Source organism: Mustela nivalis, assembly GCF_964662115.1.
Source record: "Mustela nivalis genome assembly, chromosome: 17".
NCBI classification, from domain to species: domain Eukaryota; kingdom Metazoa; phylum Chordata; class Mammalia; order Carnivora; family Mustelidae; genus Mustela; species Mustela nivalis.
Genome location: NC_139036.1, coordinates 11959017 through 11984581, shown reverse-complemented (window position 1 = coordinate 11984581; position 25565 = coordinate 11959017). Strand labels below are relative to the sequence as shown.

At 44.4% G+C, this 25565-nt stretch overlaps 2 protein-coding genes across 3 annotated transcripts in view; both read right to left on the bottom strand.

Moving 5' to 3' along the window:
- The window catches only part of TRPV1 (transient receptor potential cation channel subfamily V member 1), a 44281-nt gene extending 37205 nt beyond the window's left edge, over positions 1–7076 (bottom strand). Inside the window, exon 1 of one of the 2 annotated variants that reach the window (XM_082705834.1) lies at positions 6948–7076. The gene's annotated coding sequence lies outside the window, so the exon portion shown is untranslated. Of the gene's footprint in view, positions 1–556; positions 695–6947 lie in introns of those variants that run through there. The other variant, XM_082705836.1, reaches the window with a different exon arrangement.
- Positions 291–25335, bottom strand: SHPK (sedoheptulokinase; the record flags this gene model as incomplete). The annotated part of the gene is made up of 7 exons (XM_082705839.1): positions 291–2954; positions 6948–7148; positions 11050–11225; positions 12213–12365; positions 12905–13088; positions 19951–20092; positions 25168–25335. 7 exons carry the CDS (start codon positions 25333–25335, stop codon positions 2542–2544), a joined length of 1437 nt encoding a protein of 478 aa, XP_082561965.1. The 3' UTR covers positions 291–2541.
- Between the last annotated feature and the right edge of the window lie 230 nt (positions 25336–25565).

Below are 25565 nucleotides of genomic sequence, written 5' to 3'. Positions count from 1 at the left end.
TTGGTATTGATGGACTGAAACTCTCAAGGTTTAGCTCAATGTCACTTACATAAAGAATGAATTGCGCTCCTTCTGCACACACATAAATCTGTGCTAGTGTTAATTTCATTCCCTAGTGATAGAAAATCAGCAACTCATCATTGTGTTGACAGTAAACTCAGCTCCTAGTGGGTGTCAACAAAAGTCCGGGTCAGTGCTGAGGCTTCCTAGGTCTGGTCTCTACTGTGGCTGCGGTGGTCAGGATACACCTAGTTATGCTGTGGTAACAAACAACCCCCAAATCTCAGGGGTTTCAAATACCAAAGGTTTATTTCTCAATCACACTGCATGTTGCTCATTCTTTGGTGAGGGTTCTACGCCATACTGTCCTAACACAGAACCCATGCTGACAGAGCCTTTCTCTGGGACATTACCAGTCACTGGTGGCAAAAGAAAGGGAATGTGACAAATCACGCACTGGCTCCTAAAGGCTACACAAACTGGCACAGAACAAGGGACACTCTTCTCATCACCTTTTACTGGTGAAAGCAAATCAGGTGGGAGAATGCAAGCCTACCATGTGCCTATAAGATCGGGACACAGGCAAACAGTCCTCAAGGCCAATGGCTCATATCAGGATCATGCTGGTATCAAACACTTCCTGGTACCTTCTGGGAATGACAGCAAAAGCAGCGAGTGGTTTGTGACTTCAGGCTGAAGAAATGAGGCCCTGGGAGCCATCTTCAACCCACCCCCTGCAGAGGCTCTAGGCCATGTGCAATAAAAACAGCAGCAGAGCTCTGAGCTGACGAGCTTGGACAGGGCAAAGCTCAGCCCTCAGAGATAGAGTGGGCATGTGGGAAGTGAACAAAGTTCCAGCACCATACTGGGCACTGGGCTGGGCTTCCGGGCCTTGCATCCAGGTCCAAATCCGACATTTACAGACTCCATCCACAGCGCTCTGAGAACGCAAGACAGGCTGCCTTCCTGAAGTCAGAGGGCCGATTCCTCCTGGCAGACAAGGCTGTTATCCTTTGGCCTATCCCGCGGTGACTGCTCTCTCATCGGCCTTCCACAGGGATTCCAAAGTAATGGGGTCAATTCATTCTAGCGGAAAGAAAACTCACATGACTTTCCTGAGTGATCTTCAGCCACTTGTCCTGGTAGAACTGTGCAACAGGCAGGGGTTTTCTACAGCACAACCTCAGGGCTATGTCCACCCTCCCAAACCAAGCTCTGCAGCTGTGCCATAAATTACAATAATCCCAAAGAAGACAGGTATGTCTTATTAAAGGCGCAAGGCTCTGGAAGAGTGAGCTTTAGTATGTAAAATCCAATCAGCATGGCCAGGCAGATTAATCTAAGAGCTTCAGACAATCACATAACTGTGACATTTACAAAGAGGCAACATGACTGTTAACCAGACTCATAGTTGCCCAGGTGCCTCAGAGCCTTAGAATCACTCTTGGGAGTCCGGAGTTAGATGCAGCAATGACAGCTTTCTCCTAGATGCTCTGGGATCCCTGCAGGGAAGCTGAGTCAAGGGGGATGTTTCTGCAAGCCAGGAACACACTGGCCCACCAAGGCCTACCCCAAGAGAAGGAAAAGCTAGTACCTGCAGGATAAAGGGGTTCTCTCTGATCAAATTGGCCGCTCTGACAGGAGCATGCCCAGCCACATCCCTTCCCTTGGAAAGATTCCCAAGATTGTGCAGGGACAAAAACACACTGCTGCCCAGACACACCTCTGAAAAAGGGTCCCAGACTCTTGGGAAAAATATGCCTGAATGATGGGGCCACACAGCAGCCGTCTCCCTTGCTAGTCATGCCACCCGCCTTTACTTCCCTGCTCTGTGACTTCAAGCGAGTTGTGTTAAGGATCTGGAGCAGCTCCAGTACAGAAGGCTCTCCTTGGAAGGAGAAGCACATCACCATGCACACCATGCACATACGTGCACATGCGCCATGCATCTCCATCTCGGCCAGTCTGCTTTACTATCTTGGGCCATGCCCTGCCTCAGCTAACCAGCTCTGGCCAAGGGAGAACAAGAATGGGAGAGGGGCCTTAGGAACACGTGGTATAATCCAGTAGGAAAGGACTTTTCCAATAATGCATATGACCCAAGTCTCGCCTTCATGTCCCAAAAAACAATCATTCCAAAAGCTGGAGCTGGGGGCAGGGTGGGGAGGTCTTCTTTTCTTAATTGGAGACTTTTTGGTGTCTGAAGTTCACATTTCTTTTCTCTTTGTCTACAGGTGAATCACAGAAGAGTCTGCTGACCATGATGCTGGGCTACTGTTCCTTTTCTTTCTTTTTCCCTTTTTTCCACATGTACATTTGCAACGAAATCAGCACTTGGGAAGTGCTGATTTGAGATCCAGCTGATGAGTCCTGCCTGCATTATTAGAGTATGAAGATAGGTACTTGATCAAGATGGTTCCCTGAAAATGAGCTTTGCTTAAAAGCTGCCCACAAAACTGTCCAGTTCAAGGATGACCCCAAGGTCATGTCATGAATGTTAGTTAGATAAAATCTGCAACAGTCTTTTGGCCAAAAAATGCACTAAGACTCCCTCTGGTTAAGATTTCTCTGGAGCATGACCAGCGCTGCCCCCACAGCTGCATCCACATCCTGCCCAAAGGACACCGGGAAGGGGAAAGCCCTCTGCACCTCCTGCTTTAGCACCTCATTCCTGGACAGTGCACTCCCACTGCCAATCAACCGTTTCACACCCCAATCCTTGAGCTGTTGAAATGGAAGCATGGAGTGCAGGTTTTGAACAATGCCCCGGCACAGAGCCCGGGTCACGTGCCCCAGGGAGAGGTCAGAGGAGGAGATTCTGGTCACTGAGGCCAGCTGGTCCGGCAGGTGCCTCTCGCCCAACACCGTTGGAGTGATAGTTAGGCGGGTGTCTCTTTGCTGTGCAGCTGCCTGGATCATGCATGAATACACAGTGGATTCTTCAACCTCTAGACCTTCCAAGAACAGAAAAGACCTGTGTGAGTTCATGCACCCTTGCTGTAGGCTGAGACAGTATAGCATTCCCAGTGAGCAGGGGTAGATCTACTTGTTGTTTATCCTCACTTGGCTGGCCGTTTCCTGGCTCAGTGACTCATGCAGCTAGCTAACTATGCTCTGCTCCACACACCAGCTGGCTCTCTCACTGCAGACCCCAGCCGAGACTTCAGGGAGAGATCTTGTAGGTGTTGCTGTGAACACGAAGCATTCCACAACTAAGCATCCCATAACTATGCTCCCAAGGGAGGCAAATGCATTCACTGATCAAAAAAGCATCATCACAGCTACTATTAGACTTATCAGCAGTGTAAAAAAAAAAACCCAGGACCACAGTGCTGATCACAGTCTAGCCCAGCGCTCAGCAGAGGTTGAGAACCACCAGTCTAGACCAATGCATTTCACATTTGAATATGTATATGAATCATTAGGGATCTTATTAAAATGTAGTTTCTGATTCAGTATGCCTTGGGGGAGCCCTAAGATTCTGCAGTTGTTACCCACTCCTAGAGGAAGCCAGTGCTCTGGCTCCAAAACTACACTTTTGAGGTAGAAGGTTCTAGACCAGTGCTTACTGACACTAAAGGGTGTAACAATCACCTGAGGAGTTTTTATAAAATGCTTACCCCACCCCACCTCGTGGCCAAATCATCAGTTTTCTGCAGGCAGGACTAGAACATCAACATTGTTTCCACAATGTTTTAAACTCCTCAAGTGTTTCCAGTGTGCAGCCAATGCTGAAAGCCACCACCCCAGTGTGACCATGAAAGTCTCCTCAGCAGCACATTTAACTCATACAAACTCAACTACATACACTTGGGAATGAGACAGAGAGGAAGAGGGAGAAATAATTTAAATATCATAGTCAAAATGTGATCAGCAGAACTCTGGTTCAACATGCCAAAATCAGGCTGCCTTGGTCAGTAGAGTATGTGACTCTTGATCTCAGGGTTGTGAGTTCAAGTCCCATGTTGGGCATGGAGACTACTTTAAAAAAAAGAAAAGAAAAAGCCAGAATGAATATTACTGTCTTTCACCTCCCTGTAGAAATTCTACTAAAATCTAAGAAAAATCACATGCTTGATGAATAACCTAGCACATGTGTACAAGTATACACATCTGTAGGACTGAGTCCTTGGAGAATCTGTTCAAAAGATATGCACATCATATTCTTCCCTTAGAAGTTGGACCAATTTACACTACTACTGAATGTAGAAGAGGGATTATCTCTCCATATCATAGAAAACACAGTGCATTGAAAACTTCTAAAAGAATAGAAAAATAATATAAAACCATGAAACCAGTGGGAAAAAAGGGAAAGGAGATGAAAAAGAAAAAAAAAACAGATCAATCAAATAGAAAGCTTTCAGATAGAAAAGCTCCACCTGGCTGGCTCAGTCAGGAGAGTGTTTGACTCTTGATCTTAAGGTCGAGTTCAAACCCCACATTGGGTGTAGAGATTACTTAAATAAATAAAAACTTTAAAAAATAGAAAGCAAAGGGACTAAGGAGATATGATGATTAAATGCAATGTGGTATCCTGAATTGGATCCTGAAACAGAAAAATGACATTAGTGGAAAATTGCCAAAACCCAAAGAAAGTCTATAGTTAAAAGCAGAAAACAATGAGCCATGTGCTTGCATGTCCTTAATAAAAATTCCCTGAAGAATGTTAAGGAAATGTTAAAATAAAGTGTTCTTCCTCACTGGAAAACATTTGGGCCATGAGAGGCACCTGAAGGAAGGAACAGATTAGCCGAAGGCCCAAGAGACCTGGTTTCTAGACCTGTCTCTCCATTCCTTGGCTTACCACCTTATTCAAATCTACTGGAGGGGATCAAATGTTATGAGTTGCCAAATAGTCACATCAAAGGCTTAGAATCACAGACCATCAGAGCTGAAAAAACACAGAAGGGAAGGGACTTGCCAAGGCCACGTAATAGCTTGACAGAACAGAGAACTGATGCCACTCTCCTAGGTCACACCACCACACGATGCTTATTTAACAAGGAGTTATACCACACTTGTTATGGGCTAGACATCATTCTAAGTGCTTTGCAATAGAACTCATTGGATCCTCACAGTCCTTCAGGGTAGATCTGGCATAATCCCTTTTCAGATGAGGAAAGTGAAGAACAGAGGGGATTAGTAACCTTCCCTAAAGCACAAGAAAGTGGCAGGGCCCGGATTCAAACGCAGACCACCTGGCTTCAGAGTCCCTGCTCTAGGCCACATGAGGGTGGAACTCGTGTTTTTTAACTTCTGTAAGATAATGCAAATCTAGGGTATTCTGAATAGAGAGTTTTATTTTTATATCTTGTGCTTTAGTATTTCTATATCTGGTTAATAAGTATAATGTCTCTTATCTCAACAACGTACTGTATTTGTATCTATATATTTCTTATTATTTATTTGTTTATTTATTTTAGAGAGGGGAGGAGGAGCAGAGGGGGAAACAGAAAGAGAATCCTGAGCATACCCCCTGCTAAGCACAGAGCCCGACGCTGGGCTTGATCCCACAACCCTGAGAGCATGACCTGAGCCAAAAATCCAGAGTCAGACAACCAACTGAGCCACCCAGGCACCCCTATTTATTTATTTTAGAGAGAGGAAGAGACTGCACATGAGCAGGGGCAGAGGGAGAGAGAGAGAGAATCCTCAAACAGACTCCATGTGGAGTACAGAGTCCTATGTGGGGCTTGATCCTGGGACCCCAAGATCATAACCTGAGCCCAAATCAAGAGTCAGATGCTTAATTAAGTGAGCCACCCAGGTACCCCTATATCTATATATTTTTTAATCAAATGATGTAATTGTAGAAATTTCTTAAAAGGTTAAGTTACATCCAATACTAGCCTTCAAAGTCCTCAGTTTCACCAAAATAAGAACCATGACAATGCAAAAAACTTTTCATTTTCAAAGGATCTTACAGAGAAATTAAATATTACCGTCTCTTTCAGGGGTAAAAATAACAAGTCACTTCTGTGTAAAGAAAATACCAGTCAACTCAGTCAACGATTCATAGAGCCAACCAGTTAAACCAGTATCTAAATATAGGGCTTGCCTAAAGATTCTGATAACTGGTTCTGCATCTTGAAAACCTTTTCTAACACAGGCAAAATAAAATCAGAGTTCTGTTCTTTTAATGACACATTCCTGAGGGGATCTCAGCCAAGGGGGCAGAATTCACCTAAAATCCTGACATCCCTAGCCAGCCAGAAAGGACATGTCAGCAACACCTGTCTGCACAAGCAGTATGACCTTCCCATGTGCTCCCTACTACCTGTGTCCCACCTTGTTACTATGCTGAAAGCTTCCCAGAGTGACCAGTTTCAGAGCTTCAACAGGTGGATTAGTGATCTCCCTATACCTGCATGGCTGACCAGAAATTTCACCTCTACCTCAAGTGCTTAGAAAGGGAACCTCTCCTGGAAGGAGGTTACATGTTTCTCTGCAAATGAAGAGCAGAGAAAGGCCCAATCTATTCTATCCTGACGAAAGCAGGAGGGCATCAGAGTTCTCAGGGATCCCTTCCAAGAAAGGGAGTCAGGAACCACTTGCCAAGAATAAGTGCTATAAGGATTTTATAATAATGTAAAATACCAAGACACTCCTCACTCATCCATGTTTGATCATTTTATTTTCAGCTGTCTGTAGTCATCAGAAAGGGACAGTGACCTACTAACAAAGCAACCAGGGGGCACAGGAAAGCCAGGGGACTAGTCAGTGTTAGAGGAGAAAGAGCTCCCTCAGAAAAAAATAAGTGACGGCAGCTCAGAAGATGAGAAGAAAAAAGGCTGCAGGCCCAGATCCCCAAAGAAGGAAGGAATGTGCTGGATCTCGGCAGGATCTGACACAGGAATCTAGAAGCTTAAATAACACAGGCAGCACCAAGATACTGCCACATCGCAAGGACAAGCAGGGAACACATCACTGTGTGGGCAACAACTTACCTAGATCCGTCATCCACTGTACCAGCATGTGGACAAATGTGGCCAGCACGTTGCCCCCATTGAGTGATGCTGCCACGGCCAGGTAGGTCCTGTCAAAGTACGGAAAGTAGGTGACTGGAGTCGCAGGGTCTGGAGTCTGCACTGGCTGGAATCCTGAAGGCATGGAGGTTGCCAACTGAACTGAGGTGCTGATGTTGAGAACTGGGATCCAGGAAAGCAGAAGTTAGGCCTGTTGGCTGACTCAGAGGGCACAGGTCACAACAGAGCAAGGGGAGAGTATTCTGGTTTAAAAAAATATGTCTTCAAATTATTTGAGACTCCTCCTTTTTGGAAGGTAGAGCCTAATTTCCCCTACCCTGTGAGTGTGGGTGGGACTTGGGGGACTGGCTTCTAATTGAGAAAATAAGCAGAAGGGATCCTGTGCCATAAAAAGGGACATATAGGGTCATAAAAAGGCACTGCAGCTTGTCTTGGATCACTTGCTCTGGGGAAAGGCAGGCACCATGTCATAAGCAGCCCTGTGGAGAGGTCCATGTGGCAAAAAACTAAGGCCTCCTGCCAAAAGCTATGTAAATGAGCTGAGAAGTAGATCCACCAGGCCTAGCCAAGCCTTTGGATGACTGTAGACCCAGCTAAGCAACACCTTGATTGCAATTCCATGAGAAACCTTAAACCAGACCATCCAGACACATCCAGATTCCTGACTCTCAAAAACTATGAGAGATAATAAATGTCTGCTGCTGGAGGCTATTAAGCACTGGGGTGATTTGTTACACAACAATAGACAATGACGTATAGAGAGTAAGACCTCACTCAGTCCAAGTATTTGACACTCTGTGAAGGTTTCATTCATTTTTCAGCAAGTGCCACCTCTTCCTTATATCCACGGTGTTTTTCTTTTTTTTTTTTTTAATATTTTATTTATTTATTTGACAGTGAGAGATCACAAGTAGGCAGAGAGGCAGGCAGAGAGAGAGGAAGGGAAGCAGGCTACCTGCTGAGCAGAAAGCCCGATGTGGGGCTTGATCCCAGGACCCTGAGATCATGACCTGAACCGAAGGCAGCGGCGGCTTAACCCACTGAGCCACCCAGGCGCCCCCCACGGTGTTTTTCTTAACCTCCCTCCACCAGCAGGGGAAAAGCTCACAGACTGAGCACAGAGAGGATGATTTCCTCCTCTGGATTGAGGCCAAGGCCTGTGGATGATTCTAGAAATCTCTTTTCTTCCATGTCTCACAAGATCTGGCTAAAAAGCCTGTTCTTCTCAGTCTGTTGGGATCTGAAATAACGGAGGTCAGCATGTAGCCTTCCTACCTACTGGGAGCTTGGAAGCAAGAAGACTGAAAACAATCTTAGAAAGCCAATAACCTTTACTTTCTGCCATATCAAGTCTTTCACCATGACCCTTTACCAGAAGCAACATATCCTCCACCTGTCCCTTCAAGTGGAGGTATCAAGGATGGAGGCCAACCAACTTTGACCAAGCACACAGAACAAGTGAGCACAGCCAGCAGCCCCAATCTGGAACCAGAGACTACAACCAGCTCAGTGAAGAGGGAACCTAATACCTACTTTCTTTCCATCTGACTAGCCCTTCAATTACTGTAGAAAAAGCACATTTACATCCAGGCACAAGATAGTCCGTTGTTAAGGGAATAGCCTTTGATTAGAAAACCACCAGTGTATAAAGAGCCAGGCTCTTTAGAGGCACCATTCCAGTGTGTCACAACTGCCCCATGAGAAACATAACATTGCCGTCATTTTGGATGGTGACAAGGGCTCAGGAAGAAAAGCAACCTGTCCAAGGTGACACCAGAAGGAGAAGAGGGGCTAAATTCTCACCCAGGCCAGTAGGCTGGACTCCAAAGACCATGTGAGCTCCCTGACATTTATACTCTGAGATGGTGTATTGGGAAAACTAAGTGTCACAGAATAAATTTAGCACATTTTTCTGAAGAATTGATTTTAGTTGAAAATTTGGGAGAAAAGGTTTTGAACGACTTTTGACTGTAGAAGACTTTTTTCCATAAAATACATGCAAACAAAATTGGCAGAATTTCCCTGTTCTCTTTCAGATAATTTTGCATTAAGAGGAATTACTACCTAAAACAACATAAAAACAGTCCTTGAAATGTTATTTCTTAAGACTGTCATGAAATAGGAACAAACTGCATAGAGCAGAAAGCTGGTCAGAATTAAACTCGGGGTTGAATTATAATAGTTCTAACTGATGGAAGAAAAAAGATGTGGTAACAAAGAGAATTCAGGTAAGATGAATGAATTCTCCATTCCCCTTGATAACAAGGAAGGGACTCCCAGAGTGGACTCACTCAGCCAGTCTGCGATGAAGATCAAATGAAACCCTCATCTGGGGCGCCTGGGTGGCTCAGTTGGTTAAGCAGCTGCCTTCGGCTCAGGTCATGATCCCAGCGTCCTGGGATCGAGTCCCACATCAGGCTCCTTGCTCGGTGGGGAGCCTGCTTCTCCCTCTGCCTCTGCCTGCCATTCTGTCTGCCTGTGCTCGCTCTCTCCCCCCACCCTCTCTCTGATAAATAAAATCTTTAAAAAAAAAAAATAAAAAATAAAAAAAAATAAAAAAAAAAAATGAAACCCTCATCTTGCAACCACCCTGTTTGGGCAGGCAGGCCCCAATTCTCCCCTTGTCCAGGGAGGCGCAAACAATAGCCCACAGGCCATATCCACCCCACCATGTATTTTTGTGTGGTCTAGGAGCTAAGACCAGCATTTACATTTTGTTTGAAATAACAGATTTATTGAGATATAATTTGCATAATTCACCATAAACAGCAACCTTTTAAAGGGTATAATTCACTGGTTTTTAGTATCTTCACTCTTGTACAGCCATCACCACAATCTAATTTTAGAACATTTTCATCACTCCAAAAAGAAACCTTGCACCTGTTAGCACTCGGGGCTCCACCAAGCCCCTGGCAACCATTCATCTGCTTTCTGTCTCTACAGATTTGCCTGTTCTGGACTTTTCTTAGGAATGGAACCAGACAGCATGTGGCCGTTTGGAACTGACTTCTTTCTTTCCTCTCTTTCACTCCCATGTGTGTCATTTAAGCTATGTGGATATATCGCATTTTTAAAACCCATTTATCATACTTGTGATTTCTCTCTCTCTGTCAAATAAATAAAATCTTTAAAAAAAAACAAAACACCATTTATCAGTTGGTGGGCATTTGGATTGGTTCTACTTTTTGGAATTATGACTTATCATGAATAATGCTGCTAAGAACATCTGTTTGAAGTATTTGTGTGGGCATGTGTTTCCAGATCTCTTGGGTCTGTACCTGGGAGTAGAACTGTGTGATAACTCCCTATTTCACTTTTGAGGAACTGCCAGACTATTTTCCAAAGGGGCTGCAGCATTTTACTATCCAGTAGCATACTCCTATACTTTTAAATGGCTGAGAAGTCAAAAGGAGAAGAAAATTTCATGACACATGAAAATTCCATGAAATTCACATTTTAATGTCTTTAAATGAAGTTTTACTGAAACACAGCTATACCCCTATTCATTTATGTATTGGCTATAGCTGCTTCCATGCTTCAGCAGAGCTGAGTTGTTAGAACAGAAAGTATATGGCCTGCAAAGTCTAAAATATTTACTTTCTGTCCCTTTACAAAAAAGTTTACCAAGCCCTGCCCTAGACTGAGGCCTCCACCTTACTTTGACTCTTTTACACTGAATACAGAAAGACAGCACTCCTAATCAGATTGGATGGAACTTCCACTGACAAACACATAATAACACAAAACCCGAAAACCTACTAATCTATTTTTTTGGTCATGGAGTTATACAGAAATCAGCCAACTAGAGAGAGTCAATTCCCTTACCTGGCCCTAAAGAGGAAAAGCGCAGACTGTGGTCAGGGACAGAACTTGGCCGGCTGGATTGTAAGCTCCCAGAGGAGAGGTTTCACCTATAGGAAGGAGGCTGTTTTTCATGTTTACAGCATAACGATAGACAGGATGCCAAGGCTGCTAGTTATGTGCGCCCCTTGGGCCCTCACACAGAGCTGGAGCTTAGGAGGTACTAGAAGAAGTCTAAAGAGCCAATAAAAGAAAGACGTACCTGCATCTGTCCTTTTGGCCATACAGGAATAGACAGAGGCCTGTAAATCACCCAAGGCCACGCCCACCTGTGTCCCCTTTGGGATTTCAAACCAGGCACGGGAAGTTCTGCCTGCCACACTGCCAGCCTCCGCGATGTCTGGGAGAAGGTGGATAGGAAAGCCTGAGGCCTTCAATCTGCAATCCAGAAACAGACAACGTATTCACCTGGAACTGGATTTTTGGTCTTTGTTGTTTCCAGGAAACTCAATGAAGGAAAACACTACAGGATACACACACAAGAAGGGAGGGCAGAATCCAGTGTTTTCACAGAGGGCCTTTTCGGCTTTTTATAAACTATTAAAAATAGACTTGCATTTTTTAAAAAAAGAACACTGGCTTTCAAAAGTCTGGGGATTGGCCGTCCGGGGGAGAAAACAACCAGTTTAAGCAGGGGTGATCAGGAAGAGTTAGATAAGAGCCAGATATCATCGCCATCCAGCCTTCTGTGTTTTGAACCTAACACAAACACTCTGCAAAGGGAGACAGCATTTCAGCACACAGTCATAATCAGTTAGCACAGGCCATACCAAAGTCAAACCCAACAGTCTCCTAAACACCAACTGCATTCATCACTCAGGGTTAGTAAACAGGGGGCTATCAATTTTACAGAACATGCTAGAAAGTCCTTTACCTGAACTACCAGGTGCTTTTTGTTTTTTTACAGAGCTCAGAATTTAGACCCTGAAGGAAGTGAACTTAGAGGGCACTGGATTTCTGGATCTGAAAAGGCAAATGATTCCTTAAAATGAACTTTTGAAAGACATCCCTCAAGACTATTACTTTCATTTCTTAACCTTATTTAAGAATTTGTTACACTGACAGTTGTTCTTTGAAATCCTCAGGCTAGGTCTGAGTCACAGAGAACAAGGGAGCCCAACCTAGGTCTGGACAACTGTGGGGGAGCAGGACAGCATGGTGTATGGGGTACCCCCCCTCCAAGGGTTCACTCACAGCCTGGCCCACCCTTGCCTGGTGACTGGAACAGGCTGAGGGTCTTTGGAACCTGATTCCTGGGTTCTTGGAATCCTCCACTATTGTTTCTAAATGGGAAAACCCCACTAAATCGCTTGCATTCGAGATTCTGGCCTTTACCCTGGAGCCAGCTTGCAAAGATATACTCACATCTCCAAGTTCCAGCTTTGGCTCTGAGTGTTGAAATAGCCCCAGCTAGCAGCATTCTGGTCACACATCAGGGATCTTGGCAAGCCACACAGCATGGCAACCACATAGTCATGGATGGTACCAGCAGCATCGTAGGACTTCAGGAACTCTGGGCTAGTTTTCATACCAAAAACAGTTCAACATGGTCTAATAGCAACTTGAAAGCATGTGCTTCACCTAGCTGCAGGCAGCGGACTAGACATGGCATAGCTGGGTGGCAGCAGGCATCCCACATGCTGTGGCTCCCTGATGGCCGAACCTCCCAGGGGTAGGCCCTCCCCGCCACTCAAGGCAACGCTGGCTGGAATTGGCCTTCAGGGAGTGGTTTCAAGGGAGAATATGCCATGCTTGAGAAAGCAGCACATCAGCAGCCCTGACCCCACCATGAACTTACCACACAACCCTTGGCAAGTCCCTTGCCCTCTCTGCCTTTTTCTTCCCCACTCTGGTTTAGAATCAGATAACCAACAAGGAGCCCTCTGAGAAATGAAGCAGTTCTAGAAGTCTAGGTCTTGTGACCACCCCTGTGCCAGGCCACCTCACTGAGGGATGCTCCAGCAGGTGGAACGATACCAACCGGCTGGAGATAGACTCTTAGCCGTTCTCGTGTCCCTGGAAATCCAGCACCCGATTCAAAAATCAGTTGTCTATACCTGTTCTTCAAAAGCCAGAAGATGGTTGCACAGCCAAACCCCGAGGCCACATTGAGATGGGACTCTGGTTGGGGCAAAGAAGCCAGGAACCCACTGCTACACCGGCCGTCCTGCCATGTGACCAGGGGACTCACAGCTCCGGGCTCAAACACAGGAGAGGGCCCTCCCTCTGTCCATTCACAGCCTGGAACAAAGGAAATTACCAAAAACAGAGAAAAGAACAACTGACCGTCAGCAGCATGTCCTCGAGACCACTCTGCTAGCGACAGCACAGCATGATAATGCTTCACGTATGCACGTGGGTTCTGCTATCAGAGCACCTGGGTTTAACACCTGGCTCCACCACCAATGGCTGCATGACCCTCACCAAGTCACCTCCTCCCTCCATTTATCCCACTTCCTCTATGTTCCCCTTAATTCATTTTTTAAAGCTGATGGCACAACCCCTCCCCTTCCCTGTAAGAAAACAAATTTGGCACACTCTCAAGTCCCCTAGTCTCTGTCCTTCCAACCCTTATCATGATAATATCATCTAGACTTGATTCTGGATGATGATGGATATATTTTCTCTTTTCCTTTGGTCTCAGCTAATTGATTTTTAGACATCAAACTTTACTCAGGAATCTGGCCATCTTTACTTAATTTATCTCATTTATCTCTTGAAATCTGGATTTTTTTTTCCCTCTGCTCTTATTTAAATATTTTATCCCAAATTAGTTCCAGCAAAGTTCATCCTGTGGCAAAGCATCTAGAGGCCTATATGGCTCAGAATATTTTTTCATACCCTCATATTTGAAGGACAGTTGTAACAGTCTAGGTTCTAAGTTCCCTTTCTTCAATACTTAAAAATACTTTGTAGACTTGGGATAGATCGCCACAATTTCCTTGCTACTACTCCCATTAAAGGGTAGCGTTCAAATCCTCTCTCCTTAAATCTAGGCTGGCCTTGATGATTTGTGAGAGCAAGAGAATGTGGGGGGAATGACATCCTAGGACTGCCAAGGTTAGGTCATAAGAAGATTTGCAGCTCCCACCAGAGATTCCTGGAGCACTCACTCTGGAGGAAGCCAGCCACCATGTAGGAAGTCCCACTACCCTGAGGCCACCATGCTGAAGAAACTAGGTGGAGAAGACACATGCAGGCATCTAGCAGGCCATAGTCAGCTGAGTCTAGCCTTCCAGCTTTCCCCACCAAAGCATCAGGCATTGACCAGAACCACCCTTGAGCCCTCCAGACAAGTCTGTCCACTAGATGAATACTCCCAAGAAACCTCTGTCAACCCCACATAGAGCAGCTCAATCTGATACACAGAAGTAGTTCATACAAGGTATGATAAAATGGTTGCTGTTCTAAGTCACTGGGTTTTGGAGGTAGTTTGTTATGCAACAATAGAAAACCCAAATGTGATTCCATTGCATTTTTACATAGAATGTTGCTATTGAAAACTATCTAGTCAATATGCTTCTATTCTTTTATATAGCATCTGGTCTTTCACTCTGTAAGCTTTTGGAGTTTTCTTTGTCTTTGAAATCCTTAAAAGTTTGCTCTAATATATCCAGCTGTAAGGCTTTCCTTCTCTCCCTCCATTGACATTCCATGGGCCCCTTTGGTCCAGACTGTTACATCTTATTTTGTCAATTATGGTAAATTTTCTCCATTAATTCTCCACACACCTCCTCCTCTACCGCTTTTATTTTTCCTTTTCTATATCTCCTAGTATTCAGATGCTAGTGCTTCTATTTGTATTTTCAATATCTCTCTTTTTTTAATATTTTCTACTTCTTTGTCCTTTTCTTCTTCCTAAATTTGCATCTTTCACTCTTTAATTTGCTCTGAAGTTCTATCCATTCCACTATTAATCCCAACTATTACACTCTTTATTTCAACCATTATATTTTTTATGCCTAATGTTTCTGCTTGGTTCTTTTTATGTCTTCTTCTTACTGTTTTTTTGCTAATATTCACCTTTCACATATTTTAGTATGTATGACAGGCTAATTTTAAATTCTTAGACTGTCCACTCTAAAGGTCTGGGGAGGATGGATGAGACCTGGGGTGAATCCACAGCGAACCCATCCCATCATGAAAAACATCTCCTGAGGTCAGGACTTCCAGTCTGCTCCCAGGATGAAACAATGTTTTGAGGATCCTTAGATTATAGGTCACCAGCCCTGTGATTAGGGGAAAAACTCCCACTTTTCTCCACTGCCTTGATTTTATTCAAGGATACCTGAATTACTATGGATGTGGGGACAGGTACTGCTTGTCCTAAAGCCATGAGAGTCCAGGGGAACCAGCAGTTCTCCTCTTGATTTATCTTCCCACAGGCAAGGCTGGTTGCCTCTTGTCCCAGATCCAAACCATCAACCCACACACACCAACTCAAAGTAGCCCCATCACCCTAGGTTCTCTTACAGTGTTCTCCCCTTTCTTTGGTGTTTTTCTCTTATGATTCTTCTGAAACCAATCTTGGGGGAAGAGAGCCAGCAGTCAAGCTAGTTCAACATCTTGGTGGCAACTGTATCTGGAAGTCCAGAGGTGGAGGAAACTTATAACTATTTCTTAGGTCCTGATATCTCTTCCTGCCACATGTTGACTTTACTGTCAAACTAGTAGCAAGGGAAAGGGTTAGAGTGAGGGTTTGGGTGTATTGTCTGTGCTATATATATAGGGTTGTATGTATTAAATGAGTTAACACATGTACATGTTTAGAACAGTACCTGACATGGCTAGTACTCAATTCATGTTAGTAATGATAATGATGAAAATGAACCATTACCTTCTAAACTCTGTCCAAGGTCTAAGACTTCCAACAGCTTTATAGAAAGAGAATACACACTCCCCTACATATCTTTTGCTCTCTCCTATCTTCATACAAGGGAGATTTCTCACACTTCCATACAATATTAATACAACCATTGCAGCAGAATGGGAAAAGAATGTTAATATTAAGTGCAAGGTAAGAAAAATTATCAGCAGCAAGAATACCACAAACCCAATGGACGGACATGAGAATCTGGCTCCACATGACATGAGATGGCTTCCAGGTGAGACCAATGCCTGCCATGAAGCAAACCAGGGCAAAACCCCACATGCGACTGTTTCGTGACCATGACTGATTTCAGGCCCCAGATTTGGGAGCCAAAACCATTACATTTTCTTATAAGTATGTTCATTAAGAACCAAAGAAAGAGACCTAACTGCCCCTCCCCCTCAGTTCCAGGCCATGAAACATCCATTCATTCATTCACTTATACATGTATGATTGAATGACATGTATATTAAATATCTAATATGTATTAGGCACTGGTTCTAGTCCCTGAGAATACAGCAAAGAACAAGGAAAAGTCACTACCTTCAGAAAGCTTATATGCTAGGGATATAGAATATAAACAAGCAAATATGTAGTACCAGATACTTTTAACAGTAGTGACAGATATTTGGAGGGTGATAAGGGAAGTCCTCTCTGAGGTGACATTTGAGGAGGGATGTGAATGGAGTAAGGAAGTGATCCAGAAGAATGTCTAAGGACCCATACTGCAGGTAGATGGGTCAGAGCAAAGGATCTAGAGGATCTTGTCAGTCTCTGCTTGGTATCCCCGGCCAGTAGCCAAAAGAGCCATGCATCTAAACCACACTCAGTTTTCACATGGGGTGAAGGGCTCCTCAAAGCATTGTACCCTCAACAACTGTATACTGCATCTGTACTTAAACTTCAAGCTGCATTATTATCTCAGCTCTAAAGTTGAGTCTCTGCAGCTTTTTTTCAACACCTTTATCTGCTTCCAAAACTCTGATCCTTTTTCAAAAACAAATTTGGACTATTGTTTGTTTGTATTATAAAATAAATGTGGAGCTCTTACCATGTATAGGTATTGTTCAAAGCACTTCAAAAATATTGATTCATTGAATCTACATAGTAGCCTTATCACATAGGTATGATAATTATCCCCTTTATACGAGAAAAATGAAGCACAGAAAAATTTAAAAAAATTGTCAAAGGTCACATAGATACTAAGTGGTAGAACCAGGATTTTCAGTATAAGATGTTCAGATATTACACATAAAGCCAAAGGCTTGGGTCCCAGTCCCCTTTCTGTCCTAGTTAGCCCTTGTGGGTAACCATCCAAATAAAATGTTTACACTGATACAACACATTTGGTTTGCTTTCATTGACTTCATTTTGTTTTTGTCTATTTTTTAAAAACAAATAGCACTACACTGTATTTCTTTTTCTAGGCATTGTTTTTATCATCCAACAAATGTTCGGGACTTCCTTCCATGTCAGGATATGTGAACGTACCTCCTTCTTGCTAACTACCGCATATCCTTCTGCAGCCTGGGCTCGCCAACAATTATTCCTCCATGCCAGTTTCCACTAGCGTGACAAGGGGGCAAAGAACAACCATGAATGACCATCCTTATGCACATCCATATGAAAGTGATTTTCCTGAGCAGATTCCAAGTAGCAGAGCTGCTGAGTCATAGCAGTTCCCTTATTTTTTTTTTTTTTTTACAACTGCCCTCCAAATGGCTATGCTAATTGACACTACCACCAGTCATATTTAAAAGAACCAATTTTCCACTCCATTTGCCAACTCTTGGCATTTTCAGACTTTGATTTCTTATAATCCAGTGGGTGGAAAGTAATTTCTCTTGTTGTTTTCATCTGTGCTACCCTAAGTACTAATGACATTGAGCATCTCTTCATATGCTTATTAGCCACTTGTATTTCCTCTTTTAGGAACTGCCCTTCTCAGTATCCTTTGCCCATTTTCCACAGAGCCATTTGTCCTTTCTTTGTTCTTGGTTTTTTAGTATGCACCCGTATTCACACTAGCAAACGTTTCTCCTAGTCGGCTGCTTGCCTTTTAGCTTGGTTTTATGATCCCCATTTCTCTCCTGCTATTACCGAGCCTGGAAATGGAGTCTACAGGCATAATAACCACAGGCCTCTCAGAAGACACTCTCACTGCCTTTCCTCTCCGCCCGCTGGCTGGCCTGTGCCCTCGTGGAAGCAATTAGCTCTCTGCTCAGCAAACTGGTGCCTGTCTGTGTTGACGGCCTTGAGTGTGCCCTAGAGAGTGAGGGCTTTGTCTGCTCGTTTCTATGTCTCCAATGAGGTCTAGCATGGAGCCTTATATATTGTAGGTACTGAAGCCAAACTCATCTATGGCCACCATTAAAACACAGTGACTTGCTCCCAAGTATGATTCACTCAACTCTGCTAAGCAAGTATTCCCATTGCCAAAGAGTGGCTTCCCTCCTTCCCAGAAGCAGAAAACAAAACAAGGAGGCATGTAGGTTGTCTCAATGAAATATTAAGCAGCTCTCTCCAACAATGTGGGCAATGGTTTGTGTGGTTGTTACAGAGTCCAGGAAACGGGCAGAAAGGGAGGTGTATGACCAGACCACAATCTTTAGATCTCTGTTGTCCTTTTTGGGAAGGGTTTTAGTATTAAAAGGACATTTATTCTCATTAATGCAAAATTAAGGAGTTTAAAAAGCTTTTACAACCTAGATTCCCACTGAGAGGCCAGCTCTAACACCCTAATCGGCCTTCTCCACAAACTACTGATTAGAGCCAAACAGTCTGACAACAAGCAGATAAGAAGGAGGAAAGGGGCAAGAGATACTGCACTGGCTTCTACAGTCACCCAGGCCCTCCTGGGGACTGATCAAAGGATGCTTCAGTAGACACCTGTCACATTGCTGAGAGGCAGGTCACCACTCACTTGGCCCAGGAGAACTGGAATCACTAACTCTCCAGGCAAAAAGGGGTGAACCAATGTTCAAATCCCCTTTACTACAGACCCCAAAGTAGCCACCCATCCTGTACTTAAAACACCTGCAGTAAAATGTTGGCAGCTTTGAAGCTGGGTGATGGGTATTTGTCTGTTCATAATAATATTCTCCCTACTTTTGTGTCTATATAGAATTTTTTATAGCTTAAAAAAAGGCCTTTTTCTTAAAAGATTTTATTTATTTCTTTGAGAGAGAGAGAGTGAGCATGAGAAGGGAGAGGTCAGAGGGAGAAGCAGACTCCCTGTTGAGCAGGGAGCCTGATGTGGGACTCAATCCCGGGACTCCAGGATCATGACCTAAGCCAAAAGCAGTTGTTTAACCAACTGAGCCACCCAGGCACCCTAAAAAAGGCTTTTTAATGCTAGCTATAACAGGAACACATAACATCCAAGGAAGTTGGACATTCTTTTGGGAAGTTCCTCTCTTCACTGAGCAACTGTACCCTCCTGCAACTCTGGTCCTTCTAGAGGCCTTTAAGAGCTCAGTGTCTAAAATCAGACTAACCTGGGTTCAAAAGATGGAGTCACCACTTGCTGCCATATGACCCTGAGCCTATGAACCTCTCTGAACCTCCACTTTTCATCTGTACAATGGGGCCATTAATGTAACCTACCTCATAAAGATGTTGGGAAAGTTCAATGAGATCATATAGATAACACCCTTACCAAGCATAGAAGCATTTTTATTTTGCTAGCTTAATAAGTCTCCTCCTGGAGGCCAAACAGAACAGGTCACTGACCTCTGCACTATGGGAGACCTGATAGAAGAGGACCAACTAAATACTCAGCACCTGAGCCCATAAAAAGGATGCCCTGAAATTTAAAAATCACAAACTTCCGTGATTATGGCAAACAACAAAAATTGTGCCCAAATTCAAGTGTCCCCTGTGTCTTGGCATCTCCCACAACTACACTAATCTTTAGTTGTCTGCGCTGATGCTCTGAGACACCGACAGAAATAAAGAGAAAGCTGTGGAAAATCCACTCCGCTGAATCCTACAGAGAATCAGAGAGAACTCACTCTTCCCTCGCCCTGTTTATGGACAGAGTGTGAGTGGAGAGTTCGCTTACTCATTACACATTTGTACAAGAAAAGGTACACACAAAATGCAAGAGGCAGCATAAGCCATTTTGTTCACACTGCAGGGTGACCTGTTACTTCAGAGGAGAGCCCTCCGCAGCACTCTGCTATCCCACAGTGATTGCTAGGAGCAAATGATCACCCCCAGAGCCCAGCATACCTTGGCCTGTTTTCCAAAACATGACTCCATGCATTTGTCCCGACACTCCAATGCCACAAACTTCCTGGAGCAGCTGCCGAGGAAGGGCAGCAAGGCACTCATTTAGGGCTTGGATGATTCTGCTCACATCCTGCTCCTGCCCCTGGAAACAGAACAGGACACATTGGGCAGGGGCACACAGTCAGGGAGAAGAGGGCAGAGGCCTCAAGGAATTTCCTGGGTACGATCTGCCGAGCTAATTCCACTGGGGTCACTTCCAGGACTGCTCACTGGCCTCAGGGAGGACGTGTGGGACTGAGGGTTCTCTACCACCTTCAGCAAGGCCTGGAGCAGGAATGTGGTGGGCAAGCTACTCCCACTGCTGCGAATTAGATTCAGAAATGGCCAAGGCTCTGGCCTCCGCTGTAGGTGAGTCTGAGCTGAGGAAAGCATTGTATCTGCCCTATAAGAGTGGACAGTCTCACAGGAAGGATAGGAAAACACAAGAAAGACCATAATGTAAGTAGAAGGGTCTATCCCAAGGGACACAGAGGTTCAGGATAAGGGAAGGATGGAATATAGCCAGGAGGAACCTGGAGGAAAGTTGTAGTCAGGAAAGGCCTAATGGACTTAAGCACTTTAGGACAAGCTTTCTAGCATTTTCTTCCATGTGGACTTTAGTTCATCCACATGGCAAACATTTCCTTAGTGCCTTTAGAGCCAGACCTTAGACTTGGAAACAAAACACCCACTAGGCAAGGTAGACAAGGAGATAACCCCAAGAATACCTGGGCAGAGCCCCAGGAGATGGTCCATATGAGGGGCTGGTGGGAGATGAAGCTATAAAAGAGGAGAGGCTGAGCCCAGTGGGGGACCTCAAGACCCAGGGTGAGAGGCTCCTCCTAAAGCCCTCCCCTTGGGCTTTCTGAATAGGACAGTATCATCATCAGAAGGTTAATTAGGCAATGGTATAAGCTACCCAGAGAGAGACTGGTAGTATAGAGAGATTTGGGGATTGGGGGGTGGAAATGAGATTCAAGAACGTCAGGACCATCCTTTCCTGATTTGCCTTTTTTCTGATCTGCAGCCTCCTTAAGAACTTCTCACGGCAGAATAACCTTGAAAACCAAAGTCATGAGAAATAAGAAGCTGTAAACAAACAGCATACTAATATCTATGAAGCAAATGGTCTTTGCGACAAATATGTGAATAGAATGCAGGATTTGAAAAAAGTTAAAGGTCTCTGGAGTCAGAAGCAAAAGCACATTTATGTATCTTAGAGATACCAAAATGCCAAAACCAATTAAGCAGTGTATCCAAATGGGTGGGAGGTACAGACTAATATAACTTTAAAAGTAGGTGACTCACACCAAAAAAATTTAGGTAGGTTCCATGACCATCTCTTCTTTTAAATTATGAAGTCCCTGTTAAAAACTAGAAATCAGACTCCAAGAACCAATCCAATCCCAGGAGATGTCTCCATTCAGTAAGAAGTTTCAAAAAGCTAAGGAGGCCACCACAAAATATGCACTTGGAAAAGCAACCCAGATGACGTAATTGTTTTCTCAATGCTTAAGTAGATTTTAAGAGACTCCACACCCAGTGTGGAGCCCAGTATGGGACTTGAATTCATGACCTTGAGATCAAGACCTGAGCTGAGATCAAGAGTTGAACACTTAGCCACCTGAGCTACCCAGGGGTCCCATCATCAAGAATTAAACATGCATGTTTAAAAGAGTTATGCCTATCTGATTAACATTTGTGCTTAAGGAAACTTAAGAGTATTTGGCATTTTAGATAAATTTACATGTTTAAGAAAATTTGGCCTAGGTTACCTTTGTAATTGAGTAACTGATGTAGATTTGCAATTGTAACTTCAAATCTCACTACTGTATATTTATAAAAGGATTTTAAACATATAAAACATTTAAAGTTTACATCGTTATCCATTCAACTTATTAGATTTATAAGAATTATTTAGGTATTCTGAAAAGCTTTGGGTCAGGCAACTAGAGTACCTTATATACTTAAATAGAATATTGTGTAATGTTATATTTTATATTATATATTTATATAAAATGTATAACTAAGGTACTTAACTGAGATGGTGTTATTATTCAAAGGTCCTCAAAAATGATAGTTACATTTTTTGACTTACAAATGGAACCAGCTTTATGAGCTAAATTTTAAAACTTAAGAACTAGGGTTCTGAATTTAATAAGTTGAATACTTGTTTTTATTTCAACCAAAGTAAAATGTTCTGGCACACAAAAATTATCTCAAGGCACAAAATAAATTTATACTTAATAACTAGAAGGACCCATGGAAAACTCAGAAGAGAAATGTGGCTCAGCTCTTAATAAATGTCTGGTCTCTGGAGAACTAAAAAGCGCATAGTCTTGGAAAAGCATCTAAAGACCACAAGCCCCAAGATACCCTACCCAGGGCAGAACACAGCCTTCTCCTCCTTAAGACAAACCCCTCACTTGCCCGTCAGCCTGCTGGCCCTGGGCAGGGGCAGTTCTAAGAATCCAAACAAGACTGAACAAAGGAGCAGAAGAAAAGGAAGGTGAGGTTGGGTGGGATGGGGGAAGGAGTGCCAAGCGAGCACAAATCATTTCCCTGAGGCTGCAGCCCCAGATTTTAACAAGACTCTATGGCAGAACTGACTAGGCAGTGAGAGACCAACAGAGAGGACCAACTGAGATGTGTTGGGAGTATAAAAATACATACCAGACTTCAGATTTAGTATGAAAAAACACACAATTTATCTTATTATTAATTTTATATTAATTATTATATATTGAAATGATAGTACATTGGATACATTGGACTAAATTAAATATGCAATTAAAATTAATTTCAAATGTTACTTTTTACTTTTAGTACTAGAAAACTGAAAATTACAGGTGTGCATCACATTTGTGGTTAGAATTTCTTTTGGATAGTGCTAAAGAGTTCCCACAGGACCTTGGAAGGTGTATCAACCCAAGACAGAGGAGCCACTGTTTAAAAAGGGCCCAGGGTGGGTGAGTCGTGTGGGTGGGGATGGTGGAGGAGGGAAATGGGCCAGGCGGCAGTGAAGACAAGGGGGGAGTCAGTGCTCAGCAATTAGTTCCAGTTTCAATAGTGAGTGTGATCAGTGAGTAGCTCTTTGACAATGGGCATACCCACAACGTAACAGGATTGGTGCTGCCCCCTTTCCTTGGTTCAAAATATCCATCGCTCTACAACCAAATCAAATCCAAAAACTTCAGATCTGAGGAAGAACGCAGAAACTCATTCAACCCTCCTACCCACCAACCCCTCTTTACAAATGAGGAAACTGAGGCCCAGAAAGGGGAAAGTAGTAACTCAGAAAGGGTGACAGAGATTCCCGCGCAAACATCCTGGTATTTTAAAGTCACAAATACTTAAAAGCTGCCAAGCTTGACCTTGGTGTATACAATACTTACTAAGAGTAAAAAGTATGGACATAAGGAAAGGACAGAGTCATCAGGCATTTCTGTAGCTCAGTGGTCCTCACCTCAGGGGTAATGTTTGTCCCCAAGGATATATTTGTCAGGATGGGGACATTTTGGGGTGCCACAACTGGGTAGAAGGATCTACTGGCATGTAGTACTTAAGGCCAGGGATACTGCTGAATATCCTACAATGCACAGGACAGCTAGAATCATCTAATCCAAAGCATCAACAGTGCCAAGGTTGAGAAATTCTGTAGATGAAATTACAGCAATACTGTTTGTCCCAGAGCACAACACAGACGTGGAGGATGCAAGGGGGCTATTCCTGGCCTCTCCTAAAACTGTCATTAGGCAGGTGTGGCACACTGTGTGCCTGTAAACATAGAACAGCCTGCTGCATGCTGTGATAAGCCTAGAAAGCAGTTTTCAAGAAATGACCCTATTTCAGGGCCCCTGGGTGGCTCAGCTGGTTAAGCGTCCAAGTCTTCATCTCAGACCAGGTCTTGATCTCAGGGTTGTGAGTTCAGCTTTCCCATGCTGGGTGGGAAGCCTACTTGGGAAAAAAGAAAAAAAAAAAAAAGACTGGATCTATTTCAAGAGAAAAGGGCAGTACCTAACTCCACTCCCTGTAATCCCAACTCTGCTGCTCACCTCCACAGGGTAAGAGCTGAAGATGGCTCTATTTCATAGTCCATGTAGTGAAATAAGCATTTTAAAATACCCTGATGCCCCAACCAAAGTAATTTGGAGTCTATGAAAATGCAAAGTGCTCCTGAACTCTCTATCCTCTGAAATGTTTCTGAGCAAGATGGACTCTGAACCCTAAAGAACTTAGATAAGTGCCAAAAGATTGTGAAAAACAAGCTCTAGGGAATGGGGCTTGTTCGTGGCTGGAAAGGGCCTTAGAAGTCACCTATTTCAACTGGGAGAACAAGCAAAGATCCAGAAAGAAGAAGAAAAAAAAAAAGTCCTAAGGTTTTACAGAAAGTTCCTGGATATTAATTTCTATTGTCAATTAACTGAACATAGAGCTACCTTTTTCAGGGAATTAATGGAATCCAGCTCTAAGAACTGATGATCTTTCTGAACCCACATCTCCAAACAGATCCCACTCTGGTGAAATTCTCCATTTCTACCCCGTAGCTTGCACAAAACACTAGTTTTAATATATAATGATCCATCCGATCTTTTCCTGACATTTAAATCAGCTTCTCTCTCCGGTCAGTGTCTGCACAGTCCTTCCTCCACGTGTCTCAGCCTTTGGATCCTGGTGTCTTTTGCTGACCAAGTGTTTCAATTCCCCAGTCCACATTCCATCCCTGAGGAATGAGAAGAGCCACTTACGCCCTGTTTCTACAATCTCAGTTCCTGAGGAAAACCTGTATTCTGCCCTGGGGAACAAAATGAATCCTGAACTTGAAGATACCGGATGCCGGCAGGTGTCAGGTGGTCAAGAACAAGAGGGAGGCCTGAGGTTACACGGGGAGCGCAATTCCCCCCGGATCAAAGTACAGAAAGTGGAGGGCAGAGAGCACCGGGATAGAGCGCCATGAGCAATACTCCCAGAGGCCAGAGAGCCAGACGGTGTCAGCAGGTGGGAAAAGCTCCTGGGAGGAGGAGTAACGGATCACAGGGAGCTGCAGCAGGCAGGAAGAGGTCGGACAGGCTGGAAAAATCAGGGAGACTTCTTTGAAGAAGAGGGGTGTCGAGGAGGCCTCCTTTGAGGAGCGAGAGTGGCTCCCCGAGGCGGCGCAGCTCCAGGACGCTGCCTCACCTGGTGCCCTGCCGCCGCACTCTGGGCCGCCGCCTCAGCTCGCGTAGCCCGGGCACAGCTCGCCAGTACCACAAACCCGGACGGGTCGCGGGGCACGGCCTCCACCAAAGCCGCCTTCACAGACGTAGTACCTAGGTCGATACCCAGAGTGACCACCCGCGTAGCCATTGCCTCAGGGAGTCGCGCAGCTGACGTACGGGATACTGGCGCCCCCTCCTGCGCGCTCCGCACTGGTTCTAGGCGCCGAGGCGGGGCCAAGCCTTCAGCCACACCCAACATTGAGGCTTCTCACCTTCCCATTGGTCAAAGGAAGCGCAGCCCCGCCTACCCTCGCGGCGAGCCCCGGCCATAGGCGGAGAGGCGGCGGAAGGCAGGATCTAGAGGGCCCAGTTCCCCAT